General features: G+C 40.3%; 2 protein-coding genes across 9 annotated transcripts in view; one reads left to right on the forward strand and one right to left on the reverse strand.

Annotated features, from left to right (window-relative positions):
• The window catches only part of MYH15 (myosin heavy chain 15), a 69069-nt gene extending 65378 nt beyond the window's left edge, over positions 1–3691 (forward strand). For both annotated transcript variants that reach the window (XM_055701392.1, XM_005440526.4), the window contains exons 44-46: positions 963–1058; positions 1575–1712; positions 3557–3691. In XM_055701392.1, the coding sequence (XP_055557367.1) occupies positions 963–1058; positions 1575–1712; positions 3557–3574 (252 nt within the window). In that variant the 3' untranslated portion in view covers positions 3575–3691. The remainder of the gene's footprint in view (positions 1–962; positions 1059–1574; positions 1713–3556) is intronic.
• Positions 3456–15801, reverse strand: HHLA2 (HERV-H LTR-associating 2). Of its 7 annotated transcripts, none has more exons than XM_027807190.2 (7): positions 15447–15798; positions 12639–12735; positions 11177–11497; positions 10430–10690; positions 8321–8611; positions 6073–6158; positions 3456–4568 (listed from the first exon to the last, which is right to left on the reverse strand). In XM_027807190.2, exons 2-7 carry the CDS (start codon positions 12700–12702, stop codon positions 4563–4565), a joined length of 1029 nt encoding a protein of 342 aa, XP_027662991.2. In that variant the 5' UTR covers positions 12703–12735; positions 15447–15798; the 3' UTR covers positions 3456–4562. The 7 variants fall into 7 exon arrangements, with proteins under 7 accessions (XP_027662991.2, XP_027662994.2, XP_027662990.2 ...); XM_027807193.2 differs by having other exon boundaries at positions 3456–4518; positions 8474–8611; positions 15447–15797; XM_027807189.2 differs by having other exon boundaries at positions 3456–4518; positions 15447–15797.
• Positions 15802–16501: the final 700 nt, after the last annotated feature.

The following is a 16501-nucleotide window of genomic DNA, read 5'->3' on the forward strand; positions in this document are numbered from 1 at the left end:
ATGGCATTACCCGGAGCTTTCCAACTGTAGAAAGCTTTAGGGACATGAGGAACATCTCCCTAGGGCTACCATCATCTTGCCTGAGTCATGGTGACTGATGTTTGAAAGCCTCTGTTGCTGGGAGTTGGACAGTTTTAGCACAGTATTAATATGGAGCAGGCTTAGATGACTACTCACACTGCAGGTGAAGAAAGAGCCCAGCTGTCTCTTAGCTGTGCTGGTTGCTAAAAAGAGCCAGAAGGATCCAGCTGACTCCAACGCATCACTCAGTGGAGGGCTGGCTGGTCCCAGGGCTCTGACACCCATTGCTGAGCAGCAAGGTCCAGGCTCCAGCCTCCCGCAGGTTCGCTAGCAGCGGCTGCTTTTAGCCTTTCAGAAAAGGTCTTCAGCACAGAACACTGATCCTTTTGCTTTCAACAGCATTCTTAAGAAGCTAATCCCATCCATCTGCTTTAGGAGATTATTTAGCCTCCTACCTGCTGTTTTACTTTGTCTTTTGGATGCAGAGGCTGAAGGTTGTTTTCTTAGAATACAGTGTGTGGGCAGAATTAGCTGGTCCTTCTGCTTGTGGAGTGTGACAACTTAAACCTGGCTCCTTTTACCAAAAATGCCTCCAAACCAGACTTTAAAATATGCAAATTACATATTTCTAGGTCTGCCCATGCGTGTTTCACTAAATAATGACAAGAATGCGCCTCACCCCTACGTGAGGAACTCTGTATGTTTCTGTACACCCCTGAAAGTGTGTGCATATATATATATATGTGTGTTTATAGGTATCTATATTTATATACATATAAATGGGGAGGGTAGTCTCTTTTAATTCTCAACTTCCAGGCTTTCAATCAACCTATAGAAATTTTACTCATCTATACACGGGGCGATCACAATATGGCTCATTTTTAGTTTGAACTATTAGGTCTTTTTGCACTATCAACCCAATTAATGTTGTTCTGATGCAGTCGGAGGAAGATAAGAAGAACCTGGCCAGGATGCAGGATCTGATTGACAAACTACAATTAAAAGTGAAGAGCTACAAGCACCAAGCAGAGGAAGCTGTAAGTAATTACTTGAGCCTTTTTACCTTTGAGAAACGTATTGTTCTAATCCCACAATCTTTAATCCATAGAAGCTTTTAGTACAAATACACCTCTTGGGTGTATTAATATTTGTACTTATATACATATAAACCCTGTATGTATAAGTTTATCAATAATATATATAAAATATGGAGCATATGTGTCGATTATGTTGATTATACAGAGAAGGTATTCAGTTTTATCTTAAGACTGCAGTATAATTTGCAAGGGAATGGGGGAAAGGGAAGGAACAGGAAAGACTTTTTTCCTCCTAGTCCCTCTGAAGGCATGTCGAGAGCCTCCCAGTTCGCTTAACATGGAGAGTGCCACTGGAAAGATCAACCCTATAAAACAACGATCTCAGCTCTCCAGGAGACAAGTGGTTCCCCTACAGCAGTTACCTAGTCACACTGCGCACTTGCCATCCCCCTTGAAAGGGAAAGCTTTGCTTCACATGGACAGGAGGAAATCAGCTGCACTGTTTTCTCTCACCAGGAAGCTCAAGCCAATCTGTACCTTTCGAAGTACAGAAAACAGCAACATGATCTGGATGATGCTGAAGAAAGGGCTGAAATAGCTGAATCTCAAGTTAATAAGCTGAGGAGCAAGTCAAGAGATATTGGCATGAAAAAGGTACGGTTATACCGCATGGGGTAAATGTGACTGTTCAACACCCAGCAGTGGATGCTCTGTATGCAGGAAGATCTGTTACATCTCTTAAAGTAGCATGGACAAGAACCAATTCTTGTTTACTACATTTTTTATTTTCAGTCTATCCTATATTTTAACATTAAGGTAAGCCTTTAGGACAGCAGTGTGATGCTTAGGCAGAATGAATTCTCTGTCTTCTTGATGTTGTCACTTAACCTCTGTGCTCAGCAGCCAGAATTTTCCAGAACTGGTGATTTTGGGTGTTTCTTTGTAAGGGGTAATAAAAACCTCTGCCTTTTTCTCCCTCTGATGGTGTAGATTTCTGTGTATGTAATACAGCCTGAGGTCACTGCACTAGCAGATCAGCAGGTATTTTAACGTTGCTCTTTCAATGAACTTGTATTGATTTGAAGAGCTGGATGAAAAGAAAATATTAAGTGACTAATCAGTGCTGGGAATTTGTTAGTAATTAGAAATTTATTTGTAGTGGTTTGCACTTGAGCAGAATGGTAGTAGAATAATGTTGATGAAACTAAAAGGTACCCAAGAACTTGGTCTGCAACTGAAAGCAAACCTTTGGTTTTATCTCTGCTTGCCTTGTGGTAACCAGGGCAAGTAAAACTGGGGTTGTTACCTGTAGGAATGACAGAAAGAGGAGCTGGTTACAGTGTTATCTATTCCATTTGCAAGTGAAACATGAACTGCCATGCTTAACATCATATAAGTTCTATGGGAGTGATAGCTCCTGAGTGAAGAAAGAGGGGAAAAAAATATCTTTCTGTATAATTTTGGTGGTTTTCTCAAAATTGATCCCAATACCTCCCTCCCTTCTGTATCCACCATTCTGTGGGAGGAAACACTCCAGATTCTGCTTTTGTACTGGTCTAATAAGGTCACCTTTGACTAATATAAATGGCTATAGCTCCACCATCTAGAGCAGAGCTACATTAAAACTGCATGAAGAGCTGGTCTCTCACACATTTGCATATGACAGAAGCAGTACTGTAACTGAAGCTCAAAAGAAGTTTTGCAGCTTCTAGGACTAAAAAATTTCACATATGTTTCTTTCAATTACTCCAGTCCTACAAAAAGAACGCAAACTCATATAAGCTCATAAAGCTAGGGCATCACACAGTCACTGAAACAGGTAAACCATGAGAGTAATTTATTTTTTAAAATACCGTTGAGTGCTGTTTATTCCCTGTACCTTATTAGTACCTCCTTCTGCCTCAAATACGCAAGTCATAGAAAAGTGGATGGCTGTTTTTATTAGTCAGATACTAGTTTGCCAGTACCAGTTCCAGCTCTGGCTTACAGCAGCATATTGCACTGTCAAAAGACGAGCTCAATGGTACCTGCAGAAGCATCGTCTCTGCAAAAAGGGACTTGTGACGGTAATGGCAGTAGCTGCCAGGAAATGTGTTCAGGCAGTAAGTGCTGTCCCAAAAGTCATGACACGTGTCCTTTGGGGAGAGAAAGGCCCTGGAGAGACTACTTTAATTGTGTGTCCTTAGAAATACCTTGTCTATTGCTACTAGTGCCCATGTTCCTGGAAACTGGGAAATGTGTGTGATTCAGAAGTCACCACCATCTATAGAAACAGGGTTGTATAGAAGTCTTCTGCTATCAAAGGGGGATACAGTTTAGCATGAGGACAAGAAACCTTGTATTGTTAGCTGAAGTAAGAATTCAGATACAAACTGGTAATACCACAGAGCAGAAGCATTAGTGAAGAGAAGCTTTTGTCATTTACTTGTGAACTTACTCTAAAACCTCCTCAGTGTTTCCATTTTTAACAGTTGTATGCTATCTCAATTGCATTTCAGGTTCATGAAGAGGAATAAGTACAGTCCAAGCTGACAGATATGAGAAGATGCTTGATATAATCAGGCAGAACTGAAAGCAGATGTAGAAAAAAATAAGCACTTACAGAAATAAACATCAAGTGAAAATCCAAAGAACCTGTATAGTGTATTCCATTCATTTCTTAGTGTTTCTACTTTGCCAAGCCTGAGGGATCAATAAAAGATTACATCTTGCCAACAGCCCACTTCATTATGTTGGAACAAATCCTAATTGGCAGATCTCTGACAAAATCAAAACCAAGGGCAAATCCTGTCATGCCTCACAGCCTCATGTATTTTATGTGCAGATTGCTAAAGCAGCACAGATTAAACTGCAGGGGGACAGCCCTTCAAGCTGGGATAACCCACCTTCCATCTGTCCTGCTAGTCAGAGTCTGTACGAGTTTTGTAGGAGAGCAGAAAAACTTTTTCATACGAACAGTCAGTTCAGAAGCTTCCACTACTGCCAGCCAGAGGACTTCTGCTCGCCAGCTGCAGGAGAGACATAGGAGATGCTGTGGAGGGACACATCCCATCAGGACTGCCTGTGGCTCAGAAATAGGGTGTTCTCTCAGATCTTTTCCACTTTTAAACAAGGAAGTTGTCTTTGCTTGAAATTAAAATACTAAATTAAGTGCAAAACAGCAAGCCCTTTCTTTCCATCATACTGAAAAAAACCCAACACCCTCTTCTTCTGTGGAAGGTTTTTCATTGTCCATTTAGGATACTCAAGTTCCTCAAATACAAGTGTCAATTGACTTTTTTTTTTTCTTTTCTGTCAGTTCAGTTGCTTGTTACTGTTGCTCATGTGGCTCTTAGTGTGACTCAATAGGGAAGGTGAGGGAACTCTTTGCTGCCTTCAGCAGCAATCTCAGTAGCATCCATGTGTGCAGAGGATTTTCTTCCAGGGTGTCAAGATACATGATTCATCTTCTTCTGCGTTTCTGGTCAAAACAAAAACATTTGTAAGAACTCTTGATGCGTAAAATTAATCCTGTAGTGGGAACAGAACAAGACACACCTATAAAGGTAAGCCTGTATTTTATGTTTTAACATTAGCTAAGTAAAATAAACATCCACATAAGAGTACAGGAACATTCTTGTTTCTCCCATCTCATCCTCCATCAATGCAACCAGACCAGAGTTAACCTGTAAACTCTTCCACTTCCTCTGATTACGATATGTAAAGGTCTTAACTGGTCCCAGGATAAATGAATCTTGCTTAAATTCTTCACATTAAACAGCTGCATCTCAAAAGTATGTTATCATCTCTAAAGCACGTTAGCATTAAAATGACCTAATAAGAAGCATGTAAGTGAATGCCTAAGTGAGAGAAAAATAAAAGAAGACTGAGACCAAATCATTTCAGAGTTGTCTTTCTGGTGTGTTCTTGTTGAAACTCATGGTAACCATCATAAAACAGCTCCTGCAGCTTACCAAATTCAGGCTGTGACAAAATCTTAAGGCCCAGGGAGTTTGGAGGTATACCTCTCCATGGATAGGGCTGTACTGTCAGACACAGAAAGATGTACCCTAAGGACTAAGAGCTAAAGTTTTTTAAGGATACTCACCACAAACAGAGAGGAAGGACACAGAATACACTCAGTAAGACAAAGCCTGCCCATTATAAATCATAGAATCATTTGGGTTGGGAGGGATGTTAAAACCCATCTCGTTCACACCCCTGCCACAGGCAGGGACACCTTCCACTAGACCAGGCTGGCCTTGAAGACTTCCAGGGATGGGGCATTCACAGCTGCTCTGGGCAAATGGTTCCAGAGCCTCACCACCCTCACAGTAAGGCACTTCTTCCTAATATCTAAACGAAACCTATCCTCTTTCAGCTTAAAACCATTAACCCCTTGTCCTATCACTGTATGAATGCATGAGAATAAAATGCATCCACTTGAAGATGCTGTACTCCAGTAAACAGAAGAGTAGAGAAATGAGACCAGGGATCATATACTTACAACAGTCTCCTAAACAAAGCAATCAGTATAACTTTTCACTGAAAAACTGAAGTTTTGGTGAGCTTTGACATTGGATATAATTGAATTGGGCTCTAAGGTATATGAATTGTTTGAAGGACTTCATGTTTTGGTTTGGGGCTCTTTTGCTCTTACACACAAGTGAGAGAAAATTAACCAGTTTCATTGTTTTTAAAGCAAGTTATCAGAAAGTGTTTTGGAGGGTTACCAACTTCTTCATCTTTTTATAAAGCACAGGAGAGCATCTGGTCAATGAAAGGGAATGTTAACATTGTTACAACCAAAATACTTACTGTTGCATAGATGTACCAAAGAGGACCTTCTAGGCACAAAAAAATAGCAAGAATGAGGACAATTTATTTATGCTGAGACTTACCATCCTACATTTTCAATCTTTTTTTGTATGTTTTAAGCCATGAAAATCAAATCTATGTTTTGGTCAAACATTCAAGGTCTGGATTTAAGCTTACTAATACCTTTAAAAATAAATCCCCTAACGATTGTACATACCTTGCACCAGATGCAGAAACAGACTCCTGCCACCAGCACCACTGCAGGGATCACTCCTAGTGCAACTATCCTGTTACCTGAATTTCCTTTAAAAATACAAATTCCAAAATGTTTAACAGGAATGCTTTATATTATAAATTAACATTCACCGTTGTTCAATAAGTAGATCAAAGCTGCACTTTGTCTCTTGTTTATAATCTAAAAGCTATGATTTAGGAAGAATGTCTCAGTTCCTTTTTAATGTTACTAATATTCATTGAACAATGCTCAAGTTACTTGACCCATAGCGTATGACTTCAAAGTGATACTTTAATGATTTAAGTGTGAATAGCTGAAAGCAGGTTATTTTACTTAAATGTGCTGATACAAAATTCCATGTGTGCTCATGTAGTATGATTTGACAGCTTCTTAATACAAGTCCCATTTAAAAACAATCAGCTGCCCAGTATGGTAAACACTGCCTCCAGGCACAGTGCTTGGTGCCATCAACAGTACTGCTGATTTCCAGTAGAACAACTCAGGAAGCATTTTCCAGCCTGGCCCACAGATTTCTTCATCTCTGTTGTGAGATCTTTGCAACTTTAATCTAAAACATCTTCCAACTTCATGATGCAACCGTGCAATCCAGGCAGGCACAAGCAGCAGCAGATCCTGAGATGGGTAGTAACAACAGATTCTACAAGAGATAAGGGCCTGTCTAGCAGAAACTTCTGCACAGCACCAAGCATCTCATGACTCCATCCAATTTCAACGCAAGAACACTCGGACCCAGAGGACCCACTCCTTTAAGTATGGTTCTTCTACTTCACGCTTCCTTTCCACTGCTGCATCTCATCCAAAGAATCTGCAAAGTTCTACACTCCTCTGGAAACTCTCTATGGATCTCTGGCAAACAGTTTGAAAATGAGAACTGCCAAAACAGATTCAATCTAGTCATGGTTTAGTGGTGGACTTGACAAGCTCGGTTAACAGTTGGACTCCCTGATCTTAAAAGGTCTTTTCCAACCTAAATGATTCTATAGTTGCCTTTAGCTTGGCTCTGTCCCCACATGCAGACCTATGCTTACATCTTGTCAGTTCCTGTGGCAGAGCAGGATTTAAGCTGTAACCTTTCTTTACACAGGAGAAGGCCTCTGAAATGATTGTAAATTCATCTCACTTAAAAGTCTCCTTTTCAGTGACACTTGGAAATCTTTCTGATAGCTGAGCACTGCTGTGCTATAGACCACTATCCAACACACCAATCTAGCTCGTCCCCTTATGCTCTCCTGTCTCTGTTTAGCATCTTTGTGGCAGCATGGGCTGAAAGCAAATAATCTCTCTAGTGTCTTCTCTGTTCTGTATAATGTATTTCTGGTCCACAAGGAGGAGAATTCTGGGAGTAGCACGGTAATTTAGTCACTAAAGAGGGTATTTGTATCAGCTATGGTTAACTGTAAGACCTACCAGAGAGCAGCTAGAGAAAGGCATTTTGGAGAGGATGATCCAAATCATTATTGGACTGGACAGCTACACGTGACCATCTCCAGTAAATGTACAGAGACTGACAGACTTGTGCATATAAGTCAGGAGCATCAGTTAAGTGTGTAACTCCTTGGAGGTGTTCAATGTTTTCTACCTCAGAAGCACAACATTAGGTTTACAGGATAAGGAAGATCATGTTGGAATTTGAGCTGCAAGGAAGTGCGTTTGTCTGACTGAACTGTAACTAAGACTCCACAGCTGGAAATTTACTACAGCTCATAAAAATGCAGGCATGGATATAAACATATGTATCCCCAGGTCTAAAAAAAGCCTGCTGTGTAGAATTAAAGCTTTGAAAATAACTGTGTGTTCTCCTCAACAAGGTTTCTTCTGCAGGCAAATTTATACCACATCTTTGGGCTTCCCTCCATCTCCCTGCTACCTTTAAAGACCATATTTGCTATCAGTGGAGCATTTAGGACATAATTCTGAGAGTTTCCCTTTGCGCTCAGCTCTGAGAGCAGTTGGTAGCCACCAATTTTGAGACCTTTGCCACAACAAGCTGCTGACTGAAAAAACGGAAACTGCAAGTCATTAAATAAATATATCTTAAGTAACATTTTTTTCCCCCTGGGACAACAGTAATAAAATATCTCTTCTAGCCACAAGCACTAAGTACACAAGATTATTTTTCTCAATATTTTACAGATTTCTGATTGAGCCTTTGGCTCTGTATTCCCCTCACTGGTCCCCGTCCTCCAAAATGGAAAGAGTAGCAACTTACCAACTTCCAAAGTTCTTACAGTAAGTTTTATATAGTGAGGTGTTGAAATATTACACAAATATTCTCCACTGTCGTCTACAGTAAGATCATACAACACCAGTGAAAAGTTATTTTGGTTAATCTGGACTCGAGGCTGGTAAGAGTGAGATGTACCGTTGAAGGAGGCCAGGACTGAAATCACAGCATTTCTGTTTAATGTCCAGACAACACTGAAACCTTCAGTGTTTGCAATGTTATCGCTGTATTCACAAGGAATTGTAGCGCTGCTTCCTTCCACATGAGACAGTGGGTCTGAAACAGATAATTGAAGAATCCTCTGCAATTTTCTTGGAAAATCCTGTAAAGGTTATTTAGATATTTTCTGATTTTTTTTAAAAAAGCCTGATACTACTGTGGACAAATATAAAACCATATTTCACTATTTTGATATCACATTCAAACATCTAGAAGCACCTGAAGATTTTAAAAGCAAACCTATCTTACACTAAAAAACTAAAACCATCTAATTGGAATCAGTTATACTTATGAAAATAATTTTGTTTTTGTTTTCCTACTTTTCCTCTAATGGGAGGCTCATTAATAAAAGAGATTCAGCCTAGTCTAAATTACTGTGTAAAGTAGCATGAAATTCCACATGGTGGGAGCAGAGAGAAAATTCAACAAATCAGATACCCTTTTGCTTTATATGTGCAGGTAAAACTGTTAAACATAATTTAATTAAAAGAATAAAAAGATTTAGGTAGAAATAACTTTCAGCTATGGTGGACTTAAGTACCTGTCTGTGTGGAACAATTACAATTAATGAATAGTTTTAAGAAAAAGGAAGGGGAAGGAAAGAGCAGGTAAGTGGAACTAATAGCTAATGCATAAAATACTAACATAAGACTAATTCATATCATAGCATAACTATCAATTTGACAGCAGGGATTTGCGGCAAAGGAAGGAAAAACAGAGGAGGCTGCGGTGGCTGGCACTCTGCTGGAGAGGAAACTACCGCATTAGTTTGACACTGTATAACCATGCTTGGTTTCTGTGTGTGGGGCTGAAAACTTGAGGACAAAACAAAACCGTAGCCCACACTGCTATTAGAAAAGGAAAGCAGTATATTTTCAAAATATTCCATTGAGAGGATAGACAGATGCAGGGAAATTCAAACAGAAGTGCAATGAAACGTACCTTTTTCTCTTGTAGGTCGGAAGGATAAATTAACAAAATACACATTTATATTGCACTTGTTGCTTACTATGATGCTGTACTTGAAACCTTCCATATTGTAAGCTATTGTATGTAAATTAAAATCTGCACTCTTGTTCTGAAGCATATGCAGTGGATTAGAAACTGAGAGTGTACACTTTCAGGGGAAACGAGGGCAATGGAAGCAGCCATGCACATCTCGCAAGGGAATTGCGCTTGATCCAATTAAAAAAAGTGTTCCTAAGAAACAGGAGAGGGTGAAAAGTACCAGCTGTTTACTTGAACTGAATTTCCAGTGAAATTCAGGAAGAGGACAAAATGTAGAGTTGAAATTCCACAGCCTTATTTTCCCTTAACTAACAAAATGAGCTGCTGTTTGCTCCCATGCAAACAGTGCTTGCTGCTCCCCACCCCCACGTACCCCCAGCACTCCATGTGGGCACTTAAAGAGAAATGCAATGAAAGCATCAAACGGTACTGATAAAACTCTGGCAAAAGATGGCAAATGGACTGAGTAAGGAGCTTACACATCGAGATCAGCAGGCAAACTTTTACCTCCCTCATGTAACCCGCAGGTTCACTAAGGTTTCCATGTATTTTGTCCGAGTTCATTATTTTCTTGATACAGTGTGAAGTCTCATTATTAGGCATCTCTTGAAATGTGAAACCGATCTGGAAGGAATGTTTGCAGTAAAGCTAACTGACAGAATCGTGAGCTACCCTCTCTTATCTCAACTTCTTCGACATATTCTGCCTTGTTAAGTGTAACAGATGAGTTTCAAAGAGGAAGGTGCATCATTTTGCACCATCCCACATTCATGCTGCCCCACTGCAAAAACAGCATATTTAATTTGGCTCTGAAACCAGCTGTGACATTCAATAACAATGAAGGAAAAGACTTCCATTCCTCCCTACCTTGCATCTTCCATTCAGCAGCCCACTCTTCATGAGGGAGATGAATACGGCAGTAGTAAGGATCAGCTGTGTTTATAATGTTCTGATCACTTCTAAGTGAATAGAGAACTCCATCCCTGGTTTCCTCCTGATCTGTTTCTTGGATGGATGTATTGCCTTGCACCCAAGATATATGTGGTGCTGGGTAAGTGTGAAAGGCATAGCACTTCAGCATCCTTCCTTTGTCTGTCTTCTGGTATTCCAGTGCATAATAAGAGGAAACTGTAGATTAAAAATAAATAAATAAAATAAATAAATAAATAAATGATCAACCCTACTACTTTCAAAATCCTTTTTAACTTGATGTGACTGGTCTTTTGAAATAACAAGGGGGAGAATAAACATAATAGCAAAAAAATTAATCTGTGTTTGACTTCAGAAGAAGGCATGGCACTACTTACTGTCAATGCCAGGGTCTGTACTGTTCTGAGAAGCCACATAATGTTATAAAACTCAAGTACACTACCTAATTACCCCTTAGAAATCACAGTGCAGTAGGTTATGAGAACAAGTGCTGCACTGTAATTTTTCAGCTCATGTTACAACATTTCACCAGATAAAATGAAATGCTTGCTAACGCCATCCGGCTCAAAAGGTGCTCTATTGGGTTGGAGGATTTTGGTTCCATGTGAGGAATAACACAACAAAACCTGCTGGTGTAACCCCATTTCCAACAGTGTGATCAAAGCATTTTGACATCTTACTGACCTCTTACACGCAGCGTGACTTCCACCTCTGTTTTAGTTTGCTGTGTTCCCACATAGCAATTATAAAGGCCCTCATCAGTCAAGGTCAGGTTACTAAGTTTCAAAGATGCGTTTCCACTAGGGATGTTCTCATGAAAAAGGTGTGTTCTGTGTCTGTAATCCAGGTCTTGTCTTTCCAGCTGGTCCTTCTGATAGTAGTAGCTGTGTACATTTTTGTCCCCTTTCTTCCAGTAAATTACTTTGTCATCCCCAGGTGGGAAAGGACAAGGGAGGATGCAATCCTTGGAAAATACCCCCATTACTGTTTCCTGTTCTGTGAAATCTAAATGCCATAAGTAGAAATTAATAAGTTATATCTAGTTTACAACCATATTTCTGCCCCTCCTTATCCCCAACAAAAAACGCTCTGGCAGGCAGCACTTTCCTACTGAGCATGCCAATGGCTCTCTCACAGCTTTTCTGTAGCATGAGGAAGGGTCTTCATTCAGTTTAATCAATATTATAACACAGAGCTCTGGTCTTTGAATTTAGAATCAGTTTAAGCAGACATCCTGAGTAAGCACCTACATATTCAAATCAGCACACCGCCACCTCAGCTTCAAATGTGTTTCTAAAAGCACCTTCAACATCAAAATCTTTTGAGCTGCAGCTTGCTACTCTCTCAACTGTTCATAGTGCCACGTTGCAATAACCCATGTTACAAACAACCCTCACATAGTGCCAAGCAGTTGTACCATCACAGGAAAAAAGGACGTGATGGTGCAACTGACAGGAAGGACGGAACTTCTTGAAACAGCTTCACCACCACAGACAGCGTCAGGGAGCTCCGTCCTAGCCCCCAGAGGTAATTAAGGTGTGGATTCCTCAAAATAAATTCACAAAAGTGGTAGCACTTGATTGCTGTTAACATTTAATTTAGGCCTTCTGGCATAAAGAAAAATAAAATTAAATGAATCTTTTTAAAAACTGACTGCATTAATTTAACATTGTTGTACGGACCTTGTCGGCCAAGGTCAGGCAACCTATTAGGCTGGTAGAGGGTGTCCGGCTGCAACTGCCTTCTTGGAAATTTTAATGCCCTTTCCAGCTCATCCGGCAGGACAATCCAGATGACTTTTCCTCAGTCTCCTCAGTGCAAAGTCAACCAATGTACATCGTTTTAAGTACGAACTGACAGCTACTGCCTGCTGGGCAGTCACACGACGCACCCCACCAGCCAAGCTGCGGAGCAGAAACACTGGCAGGGAACAGTTTTGGGGCTCGATGAGCTCGATGGCCACGGCCATCCATGCAGCCATCTTCCCCCACAGTCATCGATTGCTTCAGGAATGTTTTACATTACCCCAAATTGATTCTTTACCATTAATAAACGGCATTTGAATTAAATAATTAATGCTTATAAGAAAAATGAGTAATAATTGTCATCTTTATCATTTTTCATAAACAATAAAGCTAAAACCTACCCCAAAGTGTAGTACCTATGTGAAATAAAGAGAGGAGAAGAGATGGTATTTTCTGTCCCTTCATGTCTCCTTTGGTTCATAGCAGACTCATGTCAAACTGACAACATAAGAAGAGGGAAGAAAACCTGTTTAAATGCAGGTAAAAGACATGCCCTAATTATATAATTTGCTTTGTACAGCTTATTAAGGAACCTAGGCCTTGGTATCAAGTTTTCTGTTTGCAAGTCTTGGCACAGACTTCTGGCCTTAAGGTCATTATGTAATACTATACCTTTCATAATGGTTGAGGCTCGCTCATTACCGTGTAGTCCCTTGCAGACTGATACTTGCTCTTTATTTTTAATGAAGTGTTAACCCTCAGTATTCTTATAGGGCTAGGGAACCTTAGACTTCCTCATTCATGAACAGTATACCAAGGAAAAATGGTCAAGTGCAACTTCCAAAAGGGTGTAAGGTGTCCCTTGTCAAACCAGATTTTTCTACTTCCTAAAATACTTTTCTGATTACTGAACATTTGACTTTCTGAGATGAGAAACTTGCCTGCACTTGCAAATACTGCAGATATAAAGAACTTTTCAGCCTTTGCTCTCCACCAGCTCAAAAAGGCATTAGCTGAATTTCCAAAAATGTGTGTATGAAAGTCTAGGGTAGGAATGCAAAGGAGGAGGAGGTTCTCCCATCATATCTTCTTGTTTCTCAGTTAAATAACAATGAACTGTGAAGTTCTCATGCACAACAAAGAAAGAATAATCTTGCTGTAACTGATAGACCACACTCTTCCTCCACCCAGACCTGCTTTTTAAAATACAGTGTACCGCAGCAGAGAAATTGCCTCATGAATAGCTTGAAAAGAGTTTCAAGAGCTTCACCTAGTCCTTTTCTTCTCCCCAAGGAAGAGCTATAGGTACTATTCCAAACTTACAGAGGGCACAGGTTTAGCCAGGCTTGCTAGCCAGTTCTTTTAATACTAACAAATAATTTTGACTAGTGTGACTGTATTTGTGGTGGATGTGAATCTTACATCCCAAGGATTTTTGCATGTTATTTTGTAAAGCTAGTGTGATTATTTTATGTATGCTGACTTTTCTGTTAGGGGAAGAAAAAAAAACAACAGAGGGGCACCAAAATATTAAATCTGAGACAGAAAAGATGCAAGTGTAAAACAAACACAATATATAATTTTGTTCCACATTAGCAGCAACTGCCAGTATCTACCTTCTTTTCTCCTTGCATTGGCAAGTGGTATACACCATGTTTTACTGGATTTTTTCCTCATTTGTCCATCACTTCCAAGTTGATTGATACAATATATTGTGCTTGATGTTAGAATTTCAGAAATTGCAATCAATGCTAAATTTCCCTTAGCGAGTGATCTGCCACATTTAATAGTCATATTTAATTGGCAGTGGTGCTCTGAGAGAACATTTTTCCATCTGTACTCTGCAGTGCCTCCGAGGGCTGCATCAAAGAGCAAAGCCTGGACAGTGCAGGCTGCCCCACATCTTCTAGCTATGCTCCATAACTCCGTACTGAAATACAGAGCTATGACTACTAACTGAAAGTGTTCATGTTCAGCACAGATCTCAGCTTTGGATCTTCCCATAGTGGTGCGTTCAGAAAAATGCTTGTTGGTCTGTAGAAAAACCTGAGAAGTGCAGGCTCTGGCAAGCCTTCAGTGGGTCTGGGGTCTTGCAGGCATAAAGCATATGAATGCTGACCGTTAGAGTCACACTGCAAAGTACTGAACAAACATGCTTTTCCTGTCCGTTAGACCTAAATGGCACAACCAAGAAATCAGGCCCTAAGGCTTTGTAGTGAAATATCAATACAAAATTATTTATACAGACAGCATACAACTAGAATTAACATCACTGTAGCCACATCAGCTCCTGATGCTCTAGTTTTCATACAGAACCACCACAGGTTCAGTAGGGCAGCAGCTCAGCCAGGGTTTCTGAGAGCAAGGGAATGCACTAACATGCATCTTCCAAGACATATTGAACAGCTCAGATAGTGGGAGGGGCAACGCTGCACTGGCTTCGGCCACTATAGGGAATGAACATCAAAAGGCACATGCTTTCTTTTTCTTGTTACCCAGAGACCAAACCACCTGTCCTACATCCTATATTGTCTTTGAACCTTTGAACTCTATTCAGTCTGAACCCTGATCAGAGTCCTCCCCTAGCATACAGGCAGTGGGATTGATCTCTGCTCGGTGGACTTTCCCCTGTGACCCACTTTGAGAACAGCCACACATACTGTAATATTTTCCTAACCCTGTCCAACAAAAGTTATTTCTTCCTTAGTAAAAAGGATTCTGATTAATTCCTTTTCAAATTAACTTCAACAACAACACATTTCAGGCACACACACACTTATGAGCACTGGAAATGCCCAAGGATTTCAAGTTTTATTAACAAGCAAACAAAAAACCCAAATGTGTAAAGTTCTAAAAAACCCATGTTAACCAGATACTGCTAAAATCTCATACTAGCCATAATGATACTAGCTTTCCAGAACCTTACCACTAAATCTTCAAGAGGCATTTTCTGTAGCAGAAAACGAGTTAATTTTCTACCTCCCCACAATGAAACCCCCATGACTTAAATGCTAGCTCCATACTTCAGTCATTGAGAAATGCTTACAAAGGAGAGAGGTTCCAACATTCTAAACATCCAAAATTGTCTTAGGAAGGGGAAGAAAAATACAGTGTTTTACCATAACATACTCATATATTGCTTACCCCCCCACACACACACACTTGTAACACCATAGAGTTGTTATAAGAACATTGAGGGGTTTTTTTACCTTTTCTGATTTCACAAGTAGCCAAAATATTCAGAGTCTTGTTGTTTCAGGTGTTTCTTGCAGGCAGGGTTTATACGTACATAAAAATAAAACTAATACAGAGCTCTCCCGAAGCCAGGGAACTTTGTCTCTTCGCTGACTCTTTTTACAGCCACACCTACCTACAACTGACACCAGAATACAGGTATTCAACAGGCAAGTTCATTCCTGTCCCACAAATGAAAGCAGCTGTTTCTGTAGTTTGAACATTTCTATACACATGAAGCTTTCACCTTTTACTTTCACTTCTCCCTCTTTGGGCTTAAAAAGCTTTATCAACCATTTCTTTTACCTGGCTTTGTTGAACAAACTCTTCAATGATTAACTCCTGTTAGTTGTAACTGAGTAACAGAAGAAATCAGTTATCATCAGAAATGTGATTTCTACAGCAGTGGCAATACTGCTTGGGGTTCACTCAGGCATTACAAGAGCACAAGTGCCCCAGCTACAATAAAGGCTCACCACTCTCTTCCTAAGGCAAAGCATAGGAATCTGATGCAGGGAGCAAGATAAATTCTGTACAGGCACAAGACAAAAAGAACATAAGCTACAAATTATCACAACACTCTTCCCAGAAAGCTGGTAATCTGAAACAAGAACAGTAGGTACCTTGGGCTGTCCACAGGGTTAATTCTTTTCTACCAATATTTCACTAGCGCTCCATTTTCTCTGGACAATTCAAGCCTCGTGTATGCTGTTTGGTTTCCAAGAGAAGAAACTGATAAAAGGACTCCAGTACTTTAGGGGAGAGGGCTTACAAAAAAACCCAAACAAAATGCAGGAAGCAGTGAAAGGAAGCAGTGCCTGTTCTCAAAGATCCCAGCTGGTGCTAGCAGCACACAGGTGAGGTGTGTCTCCTGCATTCATGGGAGAACCAGTTCTCCTACCCACTCTCTACCCCACCACCCCAGCAACAGTTCCCCCTGGCAACTGCAGCTGATCTCTAGCTACAGCGTCTCTGCTCGCAGGATTTACTTTTCCCTACACCCAGCTACAAACTACCCATGTCAGGCCAT

This window comes from Falco cherrug, chromosome 2, assembly GCF_023634085.1.
Source record: "Falco cherrug isolate bFalChe1 chromosome 2, bFalChe1.pri, whole genome shotgun sequence".
Taxonomy (NCBI): Eukaryota; Metazoa; Chordata; class Aves; order Falconiformes; family Falconidae; genus Falco; species Falco cherrug.